Genomic DNA, 15,047 nt, shown 5'->3' on the forward strand with positions numbered 1-15,047 from the left:
TGGCAACAAAGTGCAAGAGAACAAAAACTTAAACTCAGAATGTGTTGGACTACAATAACTTTTTCCTTTCACATCAAGCTGTATATAAACACAAAAATATATTATATTATATTATATTATATTATATTATATTATATTATATTATATTATATTATATTATATTATATTATATTATATTATATTATATTTATTTTTCCGTCTTTTGTAAGACCTGTAGTGGAGTTATTATTTTTGCTTGGTTTGCTATTATGTTGAGTGCACTAATGAACTCTTATCTTAAGAGAGTGGTGTATTATTATTTGGAAATCTGAATAGCTATTTGTTTTCCTTCATCAAACATAACTGCAATTTAGATTCCACGTTCCATCTATTTGAAAACTTACATGAAATACAGAATAGAAAACCAGATTTGCTTGTGTAGTTTATATATATGCAGTTATATAATTTGGGATATTTTCAATAAGGATCTCTGAAAGAGAGCCACATTGTTTCACTAAACAAGTAATTAATTTAATACATATTTAATACATACATATTAAGTCACTAATTACTTAGTTTCGCTAAAAAATGCATATAGTTAGTTTCAAGTCATCTTTTTTCACCATCAATTTTTGTTTATCGTTCAAAACAAAATGTTTCAATACATTTATTTCAGAGTCAATGCTCATGTTTTCAGTTACAGTTATATTTTTCAAGCCAATATTTATTTTCAGTCTTCTTTTTAGCCTCATAATATATGCCCGATATAACTAGCTCGGACAAAATAGCGGTGGGTCGACTTCGCTGAAACTGTGTTTGAGCCTGTGCGGTAGCCGTAGAATCCCTGCACGCGCGTTTTTAACAGGTGAAACGCCGACCGACGTAACACGCATTAAAAGGTTTTTGTTGGCCATCTCTTTTTAACAGCCACCACGCCAACTTTGTAAACACATTACAGCTCAGCTAATGTAATAATCGCTTTAGCTTATTAAATGCAGCAGCCATTTTCTTATTTAAGACGCAGCTGGTTGGTGTACAGCGTTACCTAGTATGTCAGTTTAATTCAGCTTCTACTTAACACTAATGGATGCTGTTAAATGAAGTTTTTGTGGTATATAAGCTAAGTGCGCGCTGCATGTGAGGCTCTGTTTAAATCTCGCTGTCAATGTGTCACGATCGGGTTTTAATGGACAATGGAGTCTCTTAGGCTGCTGTCGGTGGATTCCTCTGACCGGGGTTCTCAGAGATGCAGGCTGGGCCCGGGTCTGATGTCGTCGTTGGGTCTAAGACTGGGCTCCCCTCTGCTGGTGTCTCTTCCCGGGGGAAGCTGCCTGTGCACCGCCTGGCCCCGTCCCGACCTGGCGGAGGGCTTCCTGCAGATGGACCTGAAATGTTTCACTCCCAGCTTGGTTTCTGGGCTCCCCGCACACCTGAGCTTGGACACGGCTCAGCTCAGTCCCGCACCCTGCACCAAACTGAAGAGTGTTAAAGCAACTGTGGTGGTCCGGAGTCTTGATTTTAAGAAAAACACAAACTCTAGCCTTGTTCATGAGCTTGTGAAGGACATGCTGGCGGGTGTTTATGTCCATAAAGAGTTTGTAATAAACCTGGAGGATTTTAATACAGATATCAGATATGTTGCTGTTCAAGGCATCAGTCCAAAGTCTGCAGCTGCTGGAGTCATCACCTCTAAAACTGGTTTGGAGATAGCCGAGATCCAGACAGTCCAGCATTACATGAGTCGACTGCAGGACCAGCACACACCCCCGCTGGGAGGACTGGAGGAGGTCAGTTTCTACTTGCTGTTATCACACCTGTGGTACTAATCTACAGGGTTGACTCCAACATGTGTGCTTTTCTTCTACTGCAGGTGAGTGCATCCCTGAGAGAGATGCTGCAGCTGCCCCTCCTTTATCCCAACACCCTGACCTCGCTGGGGGTGTCCTGCCCCAGAGGTGTGCTCCTGGTGGGGCCTCCTGGAGTTGGGAAGACCGTGTTGGTCCGCAGGGTGGTCATGGAGGTGGGAGCCAGCCTGGTGGTGGTCAGAGGACCAGAGGTAGGAGCTGCTATACACATTTTCACTTTTAGTGAGTAATTTTGTGAAGTCAGTGACTGGGAAACGTTTTAATTGGAAATGACTTGGTTGTCGTTTTGGTTCTCAAAAACGTTTCAAGAGATACAAATCAAATATCCTGCATTTTCTGTTTGTCTGTTTCAAGACAAAGTAAATGGCTAAACTATTATGTTGTCAAAGAATAACTATTCCTGAGTGAGTCTTCAAAAATAAACTCAACTCAACTGTACAGGTGTATTTCAGTTTCTTTCATGTTTTATGAAAATAATAAAAACAAAACTAACTAAAAGCTGCTTCTTTCATTTTCTCATTACATCCCTTCATTCTGATTTGTCAAATATAGTTTGAGTCAAACGCCACTTTCTTTATTCACCTCATCCGATATCAAATAGATTGTAGTTTTACTTGTGGTGTTTTTTGAAATGATAACAGTAAAAAGGTGAATATTCCTTGTAAAGAGCACTAGAAGACTACAAATAAATCTATCTGGTATGACTTTCCTGTTTTCTCTGATGTTTTTGTCCCAAATCATTTTTAAATAAATGTTTATAGAGAACATGAATCAATGGCATTCAAGGTTATTGGCTGTGAGAAAAACATGAGCTCAACATGTGGTGCATAAGTGCAGCTGAGTAACAGCAGCGGTCTCCTTTGTCAGGTCGTCGGGTCACGGCCGGGTGAGAGCGAGGAGACCCTGCGGGCTGTGTTTGAGCGTGCCCGGTCTGCAGCAGAAGAGGGCCCCTGCGTGTTGTTTTTGGACGAGCTGGACTCTCTGTTTCCAAAGAGAAGCGGCTCCTCGGCGCCGGAGAACCGGCTGGTGGCTCAGCTTCTCACGCTGATGGATGGGATGAGTCGGTCCGACCGCTTCCTCATCGTAGGAGCCACCAACAGGCCGGACAGTTTAGACCCGGCGCTGCGTAGGCCTGGGAGGTTTGACAGAGAGGTGCAGTGTTTTATTTGATATAGCCCTGTATGTAGTGTGAACGACAGCTGCTACATGCAAAGCAAAACCAGTAAACCTTGTGTTTGTCCTCTTTAAAAGGTGATCATCGGTGCTCCAACACTGCTGCAGAGAAAGGCCATCCTGTCTGTTCTGTGTGAGAGAATGCCCGTGGGCCCCACCGTGAACATTGCAGAGCTTGCTCAGATAACGACAGGATACGTCGGAGCAGACCTGAGTGCACTGTGCAGGGAGGCTGCCATGCACGCTTTGAGGGAGAACGTAAAGGTAGATGCAGAGAAAATAAGTGATCATTTTTAAATGTATTATTTGCCCAGATATAATAATTGCAGCTTACCGGCAACGGCTTTAGTGACACTGAGCACAGCAGCAAACCTAAAACAGAGTGGCTGAAAATGAAAAGAATCAATTTACTGGAACGGTCCAGTCAATGTCCAGACCTCAGCAGTGGCTGAAATCTTACGGTGGTACCGTAAGAGAGCAATGCAAACACAAATGCATGTAATACATGCATACTGTTTTGAAGAAACCTAAACAACTTTGCAACACTGTGAGAGAGTGATGAAGTCAGACCAACACTGACTACTAAGAATTATTGCTGTGAAAGCTCTTGAATCGTGGGACATAGTTTGTAGGACCTTGTTATGTGCAGACAAAACGTCAAATCTTTGTTTTTATCCAACTTGTTTTGGATCAGGACCAGTTTATGAGTTTAGTGTTCTGTGATTCATTGACATTGTTGCCTGCAGGGTTCAGGGGAGCAGGTGGTGGATATGAAGCACTTCCAAGAGGCCCTGAAGTTGGTGGGCCCATCCTGCCTGAGAGGCAGCCTGGGCAGGACGGAGATCTCCCCGGTGCTTTGGGAGCAAATCGGAGGCCTGGAGGAAGTCAAAACCAAACTAAGACAGGTAGGGTGATAATAATTTATTTTTTTTAAATCATAATCTATTTATTACTTCTTTTTTACTAACCGTATGGCTGTGACTGGAGGGCTTAGCAATCATAGTGCCACAAGCATAAATATTGTTCTTGAAAGAGGCTTATTCAGGATGCCACTTACTTATATAAATGTGATTTACCGTATATCACTACACTGCACAAAGTATGTGTATGTAATCATATTTAAATTTACTGATATTTATTGATGCACGTCACTTGTAGAACAGTGGAGAAAATAGAAAAACTAACATTCCTGATCACACTGTTGGTTTTTTGTTTATTTACCATCAATAACTGAAATTTATGATTAGAATAAATCAAAAATCTTATTATGATAAGAAATTTCATCCATCCATCCATTTTCTAACACCCTTGTCCCTAGTGGGGTCAGGAGGGTTGCTGGTGCCTATCTCTAGCTAACGTTCCGGGTGAGAGGCGGGGGTCAATCTGGACAGGTCGCCAGTCTGTCGCAGGGCAACACAGAGACATACAGGACAAACAACCATGCACACACACACACACACTCACCCCTAGGGAGAATTTAGAGACACCAATTAACCTGACAGTCATGTTTTTGGACTGTGGGAGGAAGCCGGAGTACCCGGAGAGAACCCACGCATGCACAGGGAGAACATGCAAACTCCACGCAGAAAGACCCTGGCCGGGAATCGAACCCAGGATCGCCACTGTGCAGCCCTGATAAGAAATGTATTATGGTAAATTGATATGATAAACAATATGATAAATTTCCACCACTAAGGCTGACTGAGCAGTGGGGCTGGAATTATAGAGCTAAAAAGGAAAAGTATGATGGCATGTTTCCATGCAAAGCATAGTTAAGTGATTTTTCTCTTTAACTCTCTACCACAGAGCATTGAGTGGCCTATGAGACACCCTGAGGCATTTGTCCGTCTGGGGTTGTGTCGGCCGCGCGGCGTCCTCCTGTACGGACCTCCAGGATGTGCAAAGACGACGCTTGTCAAAGCTGCTGCCACTTCATCCCACTGTGCCTTCCTGTCCGTCAGCGGCGCCGACCTGTACTCTCCGTACGTCGGAGACTCTGAGAAAGCTTTAGCTCAGGTACCTTCTATTAGTTTTCTGAAATACGCAGAGACCAGATCATTTTTATTTCTTCTTTGTTGCGTCTTTCAAACCATTGCATCTGTCTTTTCACGTGCAGCTGTTCCGGCAGGCCCGCGCCTGCGCGCCCTGCGTTCTGTTCCTCGACGAGATCGACTCGTTGATCGGGTCGCGGTCCGACGTCGGGACCCCTAACAGCGTGCAGACCCGGCTGCTCTCTGTGCTGCTGAATGAGATGGACGGGATCGGCCTGAAGACGGTGGAGAGGAGGGGAGCAGATAAGGTTCTGCAGGCAGAGGGAGTGGAGCAGAGTCGCACAGATGACGAGGTCACATGTTGCTGACATCACACAATTTCTCATCTTCACACCCTGACTTTAATAATAAGCTGGGTTTATTATTTTATTTTATTTATTTATTTATTTTAACAGCTGGACTGTCAGGAGGTTTGTAACAAAGATGTGATGGTTGTAGCTGCCACAAACAGACCCAGCTGTATCGACAGCGCCCTCCTCCGACCCGGCAGGCTGGACCACATCATTTACGTTCCACCCCCTGATCTGCAGGTTTGATTTTACTTTGTAGAGTGCTTAATCTACATTACGTTGTTAAATTTAATCATAGTTATGCATAGTGTTTTTTTTCTTTCTAAAGGCCATTTAAAACTCTCTGTCTTTGGACTTAGACTGTTTTAACATAAAGCAGCAAAGAGAGACAGAATCATTTTTACGCAGTAATGCATAACAGCAACTGAGTCTTTTAATGTTAAGTCTCGTGGTGCATTGTCTTTTGTTACCCATGTTAAGGCTCGACTCGCCATCCTAAAAGTTTGCACAAAGGCTATGCCTGTGGATTCACACGTCTGTCTGGAGGAGCTGGCTTCGAAGACAAAGCTTTACTCTGGAGCTGACCTGGAAAACCTGTGTAAGGAAGTAAGTGTGTCCAAAGTGGTTTGTTGACAATTAAAAAACATACCAACAAAGATATATTTATATATGTAATTTTTTATTTTTCTTTTTTTTGCTTTTTAGGCTGCTCTGCTGGCATTGCTGGAGGAGAACATGGAAGCTTCATCTATCCAGCAGACACATTTCCTTCGTTCCATCAGCAGAATGAGTCCTTCTCTCACTGCTCAGCAGATTAGTTCATATTTAATACCTCACCAGTGATGTATTTTTATACAAAATATCAGTTTTAAAATAAATGTTATGTAACTTCTATTGTCTGTTTTTTTTATCTCATAAGCTTGTCAATGACATGATTTAGGTTATTTTTAACAATCATATGTTCACCTGTATTTCAGCTTTAAAGTCTGACCACTGGAGCACCTATTATTATCAAATAGATGTTTTGTCCTTCAGCTATACATCACAATACAGAAAGAACCATATACTTTCCATTTACCTCATAAATCCTCTCTCTCAGCCCTACATTTCTTTTAGAAAACCAATCCAGATTATGACAACTGTGATGCCTTAGTAAATTTATTTATAATGAAAATAAGTTCATGGGTAGCAAATAGTATCATTAAATTCATGCTATGAATGGTTAAAATGTTTTGGGTACGTCTGGGCGTTTTGATCTAAATAATACCATAATTTTCAAAGTGGGTATTTGTATTAGATCAATGCTGTTGTGATGAGCGTCATACTTTTGTTTGGTTTCTCTTCTATGTGTCTAGCAAATTACTTGAATTTCCTCAAGAAATGCAAGAATTGTAATGGCAAATATCAATACATTTTCAATTTGAGAATACGTTTTCATACATTTGTACTGTTTGCACTCAAAAAGTCCGTTTTCTTCTGAATACAATCGGTTTAAGCGGTATCAGCGATAACCTATATTATATTTACTTTGTATCGGATTTGGTCAAATTGTATTTCTAGAAATATGACCGAGTGAGCGCTGTTGTCAGCAAACTATCTTTGAAATGTTCTCCGGTAACCTTGACAACGAAAATTTAGGCAGTTAGGAGAAAGTAAACGCTCACGAGCTCTTATCTGAAAGCTTTGTATTTTGGAAAACTTTCTTCTAGTAAGTATTTACCTGTTTGGGTGGCCCTCACGCAGGTGTGGTTTTTTGTGATTGATGATGTGTGCAACAGTGTACATAATTTTTTTTTTGAGTACGTAGCTTTAGGATGTGCTTATTAGCTAGTCGTATTTTTCCTTTTTTGCTGTATTTCAGTTACAAAAAAACGTTTATAAAGTATTTTCAGTTAAGAAAAGCAAATCTATGGAGACCTTATTATCCGGTAGCTATGGGGCGCTGTAAAGTTACACAGTAGAAAAAAAAAAAAAAGCAATAATTTTGCTGTACTTAACTAGTCGTAATGAAAACAACGTGCCTGTTCAAGTCCGCCACCACCGGAGTTTTGAGACACGAAAACCCGAGCTTTTATTTTGATATTCCACTTCCGCTTACCGATAAGCCAATTTGCATATTAGCTAAGTATTTAGCTAGCAACCTGAATATGTTAAATATTTGTTAGTTTGGAAACATTGTTGGTTTGGAAAATAAGTATTTACTTTGGAACTAAGTGTACAGCTTGCGAATTAAATATTTAGTTTGCAACTTTTATAATTATAAATGTTGGAATGGCTTGCTGAAATATTAACACCCACATTTTTTTCTCTGACAGGCCAAAAACAGCAAATCATTGCTGTTAATTTTTTATTGTGTGACTTTACAAACGGCATTCTATAGTTGGCTGACACATGTTGTAAGGAAAGTACATAACCCAGCAAGTAAAAACCAGGCTATTTTCTCTATAGGTGTTTTGAGTATTTTGACAAAATGTCCGGATTCTTCCAGTTGTTGATGAAGAAGAAGGAGGTAAGATGTTTGCTTTTTACACTTTTGGCAAGGCTCGAACTGCTTGATCAGGTGTGGTTGGAATGTTTCTTGTTTCAGTTGATTCCTATTGTGGGATTCATGGCTTTTGCTGCAACAGGATCATCATCAGTTGCCATCTATTTTCTGTTCCACAAGAATGATGTGATGTGAGGGGGTTTTTTTTTAACTCTTTTTGATGGAATTTTGTCAATTAGAGCTGAATCATTATAGTCTATTGTTTAAATTTGCTGTGTAGTTTGAACAGGACTTCAAATCCAGAACCTTGGGAACGAGTGGACCCATCAAAACCTCAAAAGGTGTATTTCAATTTTTGTTAACAAGCATTGCCTTCCACCCAACTTCTGATATGTGCTGCCTCGCTGTCACTGTGACATCAGAGTCAGTCTTCCAAATATTTATGGCAAAAGTGGTAAATACCTTAAATGAAGTGTATTTTTTTTTCCTAACATTTTGCTGCAGTTTGTCACCATCAATCAGAAGTGGGAACCAGTGGAGACTCTGGAAATGGTGAAGTCCATGACCAAATAAGAAAGAGGAGCAAGCATGATTTCTGAAGTTGTTTTTTGTTATTTTTGGCTGACCACAGCTTGAGAGCTGATTATTATTATTTTTTTTTTTTTTTTTACTTTAACTGTTAATTTTACTGTCAGATGCCTCAAATATAATAAAATATGTGTTGCTGTCTGAATATAAAAATATATAACCCCAGACTATTGCGCAGTATATTTTCAATAAAGCCGAGCTTTTATGTGGCTTAGAAGAGAGGATGGTTTCTGTCTTCATATAATTCTCTCATGACTAAAGCTAAAGTTACAACTCTGGTCAGACGTTTCTATATACGTTAGTCATCATAATCCAGAGTATAGTTTGTTCTTTGGTTTTTCCGTTTAAACACAAAACCTGGGGGGAAATTGCATTGTTTTTTTGTTTTGTTTTTCCATTTTATGTCTGTTTTTTGATGGATAAAGGAGTCTCTTAAGCTATACCGTTGTTCATGACCTTGTGAAAGACGTGCTGAGGGGTGTTTGTATCCATGAGGAGTTTGCAATAAACCTGAAGGATTTTAATACACAAGCTGGTGGTGCCCTGTCCCAGAGGTGTGGGACCTCCTGGAGTCGGGAACTCCGTGTTGGTTCACAGGGTGGTCATGGAGGTAGGAGCATTTTTTTATTTTTACTGATTCATTTTTTCAAGTCAGCGATTGGGACACGTTTTCCAGTCACTGACTTAAACATATATATATTAAATGAATGTTCTGGTTAGACATTGTTGTTATTTTAGTACTCAAAAGGGTTTCAAGAGATGTGAAACAAATATCCTGTATTTCATGACAAAAGAAGTGACTAACCTCTTATGTTCAAAAATAATTATTCCTGAGTGAGTCTTTAAAAATCACAAGAGATCTGTACAGATATATTTGAGTTTCTTTCATGTTTTTTGAAAGTAATTGAAATAACTAAAGCTCAAGAAGTTGTTCTTTAAGTATTTTATTTTCTCATTACATCGCTTCATTCTGATGTGTCAGAATCTAGTTTGAAAACTCTACTTTCTATATTCGTTGTATCTGATATAAGAGATTATAGTTTAAATTGTTACTTGAAATGAAAACAATAGAAAGGTGAAGTCTACTAATGAACTTAGCCGGTGTGATTTTCATATGTCTGCTAATGTTCACTTACCGGTGTATCCCTGAGTAACAGCAGTGTTCTCCTATGTCAAGCTATAAACAAATCAGTTTTAAAATAAATGTTATTTTTATGTCACTTTTATTGTGTCATTTTGTTGTCTCATAGCATTTGCCATGACATGATTTTTGCTGTTTTTAACAATCGTCTGTAGAGCTATCTTTCAGCTTTCAAGTGTGACCACTAGAGGGCCCTGCACACTGGTATTTTGTATCTATCGTGACCAAATAGATGCTTTGCCCTTCAGTTGTACATTACAATAGAGGAAGCATCATGCGTCTACGTGCCTGTCACCTCGTAAACCCTCCCGCCCCATCCTACATCTGTTTGTCTCCTGCTGTGCAGGACTCAGAGACTTCAGGAAGCTCTGAAGCAGCAGGTAAGACATGTTGCACTGAGCTGCCTTTGGGACATCGCCTCTTCCTTTAGGAAAGTAGAGACTCAGACTGAGGATGTAAACAACAACAAGTGAAAACCAAACTATTTTCTCTGCAGGTGTTTGGAGTATTTTGGAAACATGTCTGGATTCATCCAGTTGTTGAAGAAGAGGAAGGAGGTAAGACGTTTGCTTTTTACTCTTTTTTTATTTGTGCAGTCGGGCTGCTTCTAGTGACGATCAGATGTGGTTGTTATGCTTCTTGTGTGTCTGTTTCAGCTGATCCCTCTGGTGGGATTCATGGCGTTCGCAGCAACAGGAGCCACATCTGCTTCCCTCTACTTTCTGTTCACCAAATCCGATGTGATGTGAGTTTTTCTCTCTTTTTTTTAACTCGCGTTTGATTAAATTACATCAGTTAGAGCTGAAAGAGTATAATCTGTTGTTTTAATTTGCTGCACAGTTTGAACAGGACTACAAACCCAGAACCATGGGAAAGACTGGACCCATCAAAGCCCCAAAAGGTGTGTTTTAATTTTATTTATGCTTTATAAGATTCTGTCGGCTGTATTCATTTTCATAAGGATTTCAGTTCTCTTTATTGCGGCGTGTAAACAAGTGCTGCCTTCTACCCTGCTGCTGATAGATAGTGCTGAGTCACTATCACTTGTACCAACCGTCTTCTGTGACATCAGAGCCAATCCTGGTAATTGCCAAAAGATACCTATAACAAAGGCTCTCCTCTCTTTTTTTCTGTCTGTAACATTTTGCTGCAGCTAATCACCATCAATCAGCAATGGAAACCAGTGGAAACTCTGGAAATGGTGAAGTCCATGACCAAATAAAGAAAGAAGAGCAAGTATCATCTCTGAAGATGTAGAGTCTTGACTACTTGCCAGGCCCCCTCATCAGTCTAGCAGAATCCTTTCTGCACAAACTAGGACGCTTTGACACTCAGTGTGCGGAAATGCTTCTGCTCAACTGGTGGGGTTTCACCCTGCTCTGTAGCGGCAACACAAGGACATCTATCCACATCGACAGAAAAAGAAATGTCTGAGATTAGGACGGGTCATTTGTTTTTGTTTTTTTGGCTAACCAGAGGGGGAGAGAGGAATTTTTACTTTATCAGCTGTGGTTCGTCTTAACTGTCAGATACCTTCAATATGAATGTTCATTGCTGTCTAAATATAAAAAAAAAACACAAACAGAGAGTACTGTACTGCATATTGTCAATAAAGCTGAGCTTTTATGTGGCTTAGAAGACCAGATGGTTTCTGTTTTCATCTAATGCACTCGTGATTAAAGCTAAAGTTACAGCTCTAGTCAGAAGTTAATATGAAGTAGTTCTCGACAGGAATGTTATTTTAATTTGGGGCATTATGATTTATGCTGTTCTGTTCATGTTGAACTCATTAAACAACAAAAGAAATTGAAAAAATGCACAACTTTGAATTCTTTGCTGAATTTGTCTTGGCAATTCGGTGTTAACATTATATTTACGGCTTCAAACAAATGCATACAACCTATTCAATATTTAATTAAATGCCCCTTAGAAAGTTGAAGAGAAATGTGAGCTTCGTAGCCACCAACAGAATTCTGTCAGAATATTTAATAGTCTTATCAGAATTGGTCGATTTCGTTTGAATTGAGTTATAGTCGACGGACTGTCAATATGACTAAGGAGATAACTTCACTCATTATGCTGTTAGGCAGTGGAACAACCCTGCAGCATAATGCTACCACTACCACACTTTACGATGTTCAGGGATAAAACTCTCACCTGACCTTGACGCTGGTGGCTGGTGCCTCTACCTGCTCTACAGCATGAAGGAAACTATCATGTGATGAGTCATAACTTTAGAAGTGGGGAACTACAATGACAAATGACAGAGGGATTGAAGATTAAGTATGCCACAGTAAGCAATAAGTCAGTCGCATGATAAATTAAATGAGCATAATGATTTTCATTTGGACAACAGTCGCTAGGAGATGCTGCCCTTTAATACACTTGAAAAAGAAAGGATTTTGAGAAACATTTGACACCTAGTACGAAATAATGACTTTGCACTACCTGCCACCTTTGGCTGGTTTTCCTGTCTAAGCTAAATGATTATTTCAAATGCAGTTTTGGTTACAAATACTTCATAATCCATTTTAATTACTGTTCTTACTATTGTTTCATTATTTTATTTAGAATATTTCAAATGTTTTTCAGTTCCGGTGTTACAATTATTTAGAAATTAAAAGTTTTTCTTAATCGTTGAATATGCTTGCATTAACGAGCCCTTATCATCGTTGTTGTTATTATTGTTATTATGTACACTGAAAGTGATGTCAAAACGACTTTTTTTTTTAATGCGGTTTGAGTAAGGGCAATTTCTGAGACAGTTTATTGTCTTGCAAAATGTGTTTTCCTGACTAAAGACTTCCCAGGAGTTCTGCACTTCAATTCTTGTAAAGCATGAAATGTCCTGGACAGACAGAACTTTGTTGTTGTGCTTGTCCTGGCCAAAGGCTTTGACTAATTTTCTTTCACATTAGGGTTAAAACATGTTCACAGTAGGGCGTTCTAACAGGAAATTGATCCCAAGCAGCGCTCAAAACTGGTTTTGCAATAAAGCAGGCCAGCATTAAGCGTCAGGAAAGTTGATTGCCCTGCACTCAGCCTTATTGAAAATTTGTAGTTTATGCCTGAAACCCCGAACCAACCTCTTTGAATTAACTCTAGCACTTTCAATAGAAAGAGAGGTCAAATATCCAGCAAAAATTATGCAATGGGTTTTTTGTGGCTACCAAAAGTACTGGGACATTACTTTTTAACCACATTTTAGCAAAGGTGCGTGCATACATTCACGGGTGGCAATTTAGTTCTGATTCTGCAGACAGTCGATACGTTCAAACCTGTTCACCATAGGTTTTTGGTTGTATGACTTCTCAACAAATGCGTCAGATTAATATCCATACTCATGATGACTGCATGTAAACTGTGGGAGTTACAGTACACACAAACCCTTCTGCTGTGTCTTAGTTCAGAAATGTTAAACCTCTGTGAAGGGGTGCAGCCTTTTCCGCTGCAGTCACAGTGACTCATCAAAAACAGGAAAACATATGGGTGTTACCCACAGCTGGATGTTTTTCCTTAATAAAACATGGAATCCGACAGCAACACAGCACGTTTTAATATAAACAGCTAAATATATTTCCTCAAACAGCCTTTGTAATTAAACAGTTGAATGTACAAGTGTCTTTGTGAAGGACACCTGTTGTCCAAAACAGAAAATCAAAATGAACCTGTTTACCCAAAACAGTGGACGTGAACACTTGGTTATTTTTTTTAATCAGTCATGCATCTCCTGCAGAGGTATCGTAAATACTTGCATGCGTCTGAAAGGATTCCTCGACTGATGTTTGCTACTAGTAAACAATAGCGAAAAAAAAGCATGCCTACTTTTTTCTTTGTGACTCAAGGTAGATTTGTTGCTTAAAGTGGCAGCATCAACAAACAGCTTTCACACATCTGGCTCTGGTGAGTGATAGATCCAAATATATTAGTGGCCATTTAAGAGGCGTGATCAACACAGTCCTGCAGAAAAAAATTCCCACTGTGTTCAGGAATAAATAACTGGAAACTCATTTTCCTTTTTTTTTTTTTTGGACTAATTCCAGCAGTTTTTTCCTCAGAGCAACATTCTTTGCCCTTTTACAGATGCTTTGTGAGGTTAAACTAGCCGTATGCCAGTTAAAGCCTCAGAGTGATGGTGCACACGTGATAACATTCAACTGTTCCTTCAAGAGTTTGTGACCATAAATAGGTTTTGAAACTGGATGCCACACAAGCCTGGAAGTCGGTTTGCTCTGAAAGGGACTAAAACACAAACAATTTTCACCCTTTTTTTTTTTTTATGCTGTTTGTGTAAGGGCAAATACATTCAAGGAGTTTAATCGCGTTTAGCCTGACATGGCAAGAACATGTCAGGTTGACGGAGTATATGAAAAACTAAATCATAAATGACAATTACAGAAACTCTTAAAGGGAGAAAACATGGCCTAAAAAGGGTAGGGTAGGGTTAGGTTAAAGGTTAGGGTTAGCAGGGAATTTGACACAAGAGACTGGAAAGAAGAAAATAAAGATGAGCACTGTCAGAGTGGTTTTTCAGCATTACCATATCCAATACACATCTGAACATTTTACATTACCACAGACAAGCAGGCAAACACAACAGGTTGAGGTGTGGGGGACTGGGCTGGGAGCAGGGGGCTGGGCAGGGGGCGTGGTACGCATTCTTATGTTCTCGTCCCTGCACCCTTGCTGGTTTGGCAAGTGCTGGAGGTGTGTGGATGGCTCCAGGGTTGTCTGGTGGTCATGATCTTGGTGTGGTGCTGTTTGTTTGGTTTGGTCGGACCATGACCCAAAGAGGTGCGCACTTAGGTGCCGGGTGTTGCTTTCTGCTGTTCTCACTATTCTAGCAACGTTGTCATCTTGAGATATCCTTTATGTAAAAAAAATACTCTGCCCTAGTATGTGTAATGTGCATGGCAGACTAATTCCTATAAATATCTAATCCAAAACCACAATCAAATTAAGTTTGCAAAATGTTTTCTTTCTGAAGAAGTCCTGCTTTTGCAACAAGTCATTGACTTTACAGCAATCCCTCAAATAACCTGAGCTTGCATGTGGCCACAGAGATTGCGTCGAGTTGTGTATTTTGCAGCATCTCTCAGCAAGCACATCAACAAGCAGCAAGAAAACACTCCCACTTGTTTTTAGGAAAAGTCGAGCTGCTCCCAGATTAACTGATGGAAACTTATTTTTATCTTGTTCACATCTGAGACACAGAACCTCCCTCTGCAGGAATGACCTACATACATAACTGGGATTTAGGCAGTGAGTTTCCTTGCAAATAAAGGTTAAAAATATATTTTTTAAAAACTTAATCACCATTTCAGCAAAAAGGCAATTCACAGTGCAATAAGCAATACATTTTGTCAAATGTCATCAACAAAATCATTAATACACATCAAATATATTGATCAGTGTTTCATTTACTACTAATCAGAGGCAACTCTAAATAGGTGGGCCCTGTTTGGTTCTGCTTAG

General features: G+C 39.7%; 3 protein-coding genes across 3 annotated transcripts; all 3 read left to right on the forward strand.

Moving 5' to 3' along the window:
• Positions 1 to 615: 615 nt before the first annotated feature.
• spata5l1 (spermatogenesis associated 5 like 1) lies at positions 616 to 6,250 on the forward strand. The gene is made up of 10 exons (XM_005799750.3): positions 616 to 1,766; positions 1,850 to 2,035; positions 2,712 to 2,996; positions 3,096 to 3,281; positions 3,764 to 3,922; positions 4,824 to 5,033; positions 5,134 to 5,361; positions 5,464 to 5,598; positions 5,839 to 5,964; positions 6,064 to 6,250. The coding sequence occupies exons 1-10, from the start codon at positions 1,173 to 1,175 to the stop codon at positions 6,199 to 6,201; spliced, it is 2,247 nt and encodes a 748-aa protein (XP_005799807.1). The 5' UTR covers positions 616 to 1,172; the 3' UTR covers positions 6,202 to 6,250.
• Positions 6,251 to 6,994: 744 nt separating this feature from the next.
• On the forward strand, positions 6,995 to 8,648 carry c4h15orf48 (chromosome 4 C15orf48 homolog). Its single transcript, XM_005799751.2, has 5 exons — positions 6,995 to 7,066; positions 7,807 to 7,867; positions 7,946 to 8,034; positions 8,124 to 8,184; positions 8,348 to 8,648. The coding sequence occupies exons 2-5, from the start codon at positions 7,829 to 7,831 to the stop codon at positions 8,414 to 8,416; spliced, it is 258 nt and encodes an 85-aa protein (XP_005799808.1). The 5' UTR covers positions 6,995 to 7,066; positions 7,807 to 7,828; the 3' UTR covers positions 8,417 to 8,648.
• A 1,161-nt stretch (positions 8,649 to 9,809) lies between these two features.
• On the forward strand, positions 9,810 to 11,215 carry LOC102233578 (normal mucosa of esophagus-specific gene 1 protein-like). The gene is made up of 5 exons (XM_005799752.3): positions 9,810 to 9,952; positions 10,069 to 10,129; positions 10,229 to 10,317; positions 10,413 to 10,473; positions 10,726 to 11,215. Exons 2-5 carry the CDS (start codon positions 10,091 to 10,093, stop codon positions 10,792 to 10,794), a joined length of 258 nt encoding a protein of 85 aa, XP_005799809.1. The 5' UTR covers positions 9,810 to 9,952; positions 10,069 to 10,090; the 3' UTR covers positions 10,795 to 11,215.
• Positions 11,216 to 15,047: the final 3,832 nt, after the last annotated feature.

This window comes from Xiphophorus maculatus, chromosome 4, assembly GCF_002775205.1.
Source record: "Xiphophorus maculatus strain JP 163 A chromosome 4, X_maculatus-5.0-male, whole genome shotgun sequence".
NCBI lineage: Eukaryota > Metazoa > Chordata > Actinopteri > Cyprinodontiformes > Poeciliidae > Xiphophorus > Xiphophorus maculatus.

What these genes read in the sequence shown, in the direction of transcription:
- spata5l1 (XM_005799750.3), top strand. Translation starts at nt 1,173, where the DNA reads ATGGAGTCTCTTAGGCTGCTGTCGGTGGATTCCTCTGACCGGGGTTCT. An exon ending in CTTTGAGGGAGAACGTAAAG is followed by an intron (nt 3,282 to 3,763) that starts GTAGATGCAGAG and finishes TGTTGCCTGCAG; the next exon opens with GGTTCAGGGGAGCAGGTGGT. An exon ending in CTGAGAAAGCTTTAGCTCAG is followed by an intron (nt 5,034 to 5,133) that starts GTACCTTCTATT and finishes TTTCACGTGCAG; the next exon opens with CTGTTCCGGCAGGCCCGCGC.
- c4h15orf48 (XM_005799751.2), top strand. Translation starts at nt 7,829, where the DNA reads ATGTCCGGATTCTTCCAGTTGTTGATGAAGAAGAAGGAG. An exon ending in TTCCACAAGAATGATGTGAT is followed by an intron (nt 8,035 to 8,123) that starts GTGAGGGGGTTT and finishes TTTGCTGTGTAG; the next exon opens with TTTGAACAGGACTTCAAATC. An exon ending in ACCCATCAAAACCTCAAAAG is followed by an intron (nt 8,185 to 8,347) that starts GTGTATTTCAAT and finishes ATTTTGCTGCAG; the next exon opens with TTTGTCACCATCAATCAGAA.
- LOC102233578 (XM_005799752.3), top strand. Translation starts at nt 10,091, where the DNA reads ATGTCTGGATTCATCCAGTTGTTGAAGAAGAGGAAGGAG. An exon ending in TTCACCAAATCCGATGTGAT is followed by an intron (nt 10,318 to 10,412) that starts GTGAGTTTTTCT and finishes TTTGCTGCACAG; the next exon opens with TTTGAACAGGACTACAAACC. An exon ending in ACCCATCAAAGCCCCAAAAG is followed by an intron (nt 10,474 to 10,725) that starts GTGTGTTTTAAT and finishes ATTTTGCTGCAG; the next exon opens with CTAATCACCATCAATCAGCA.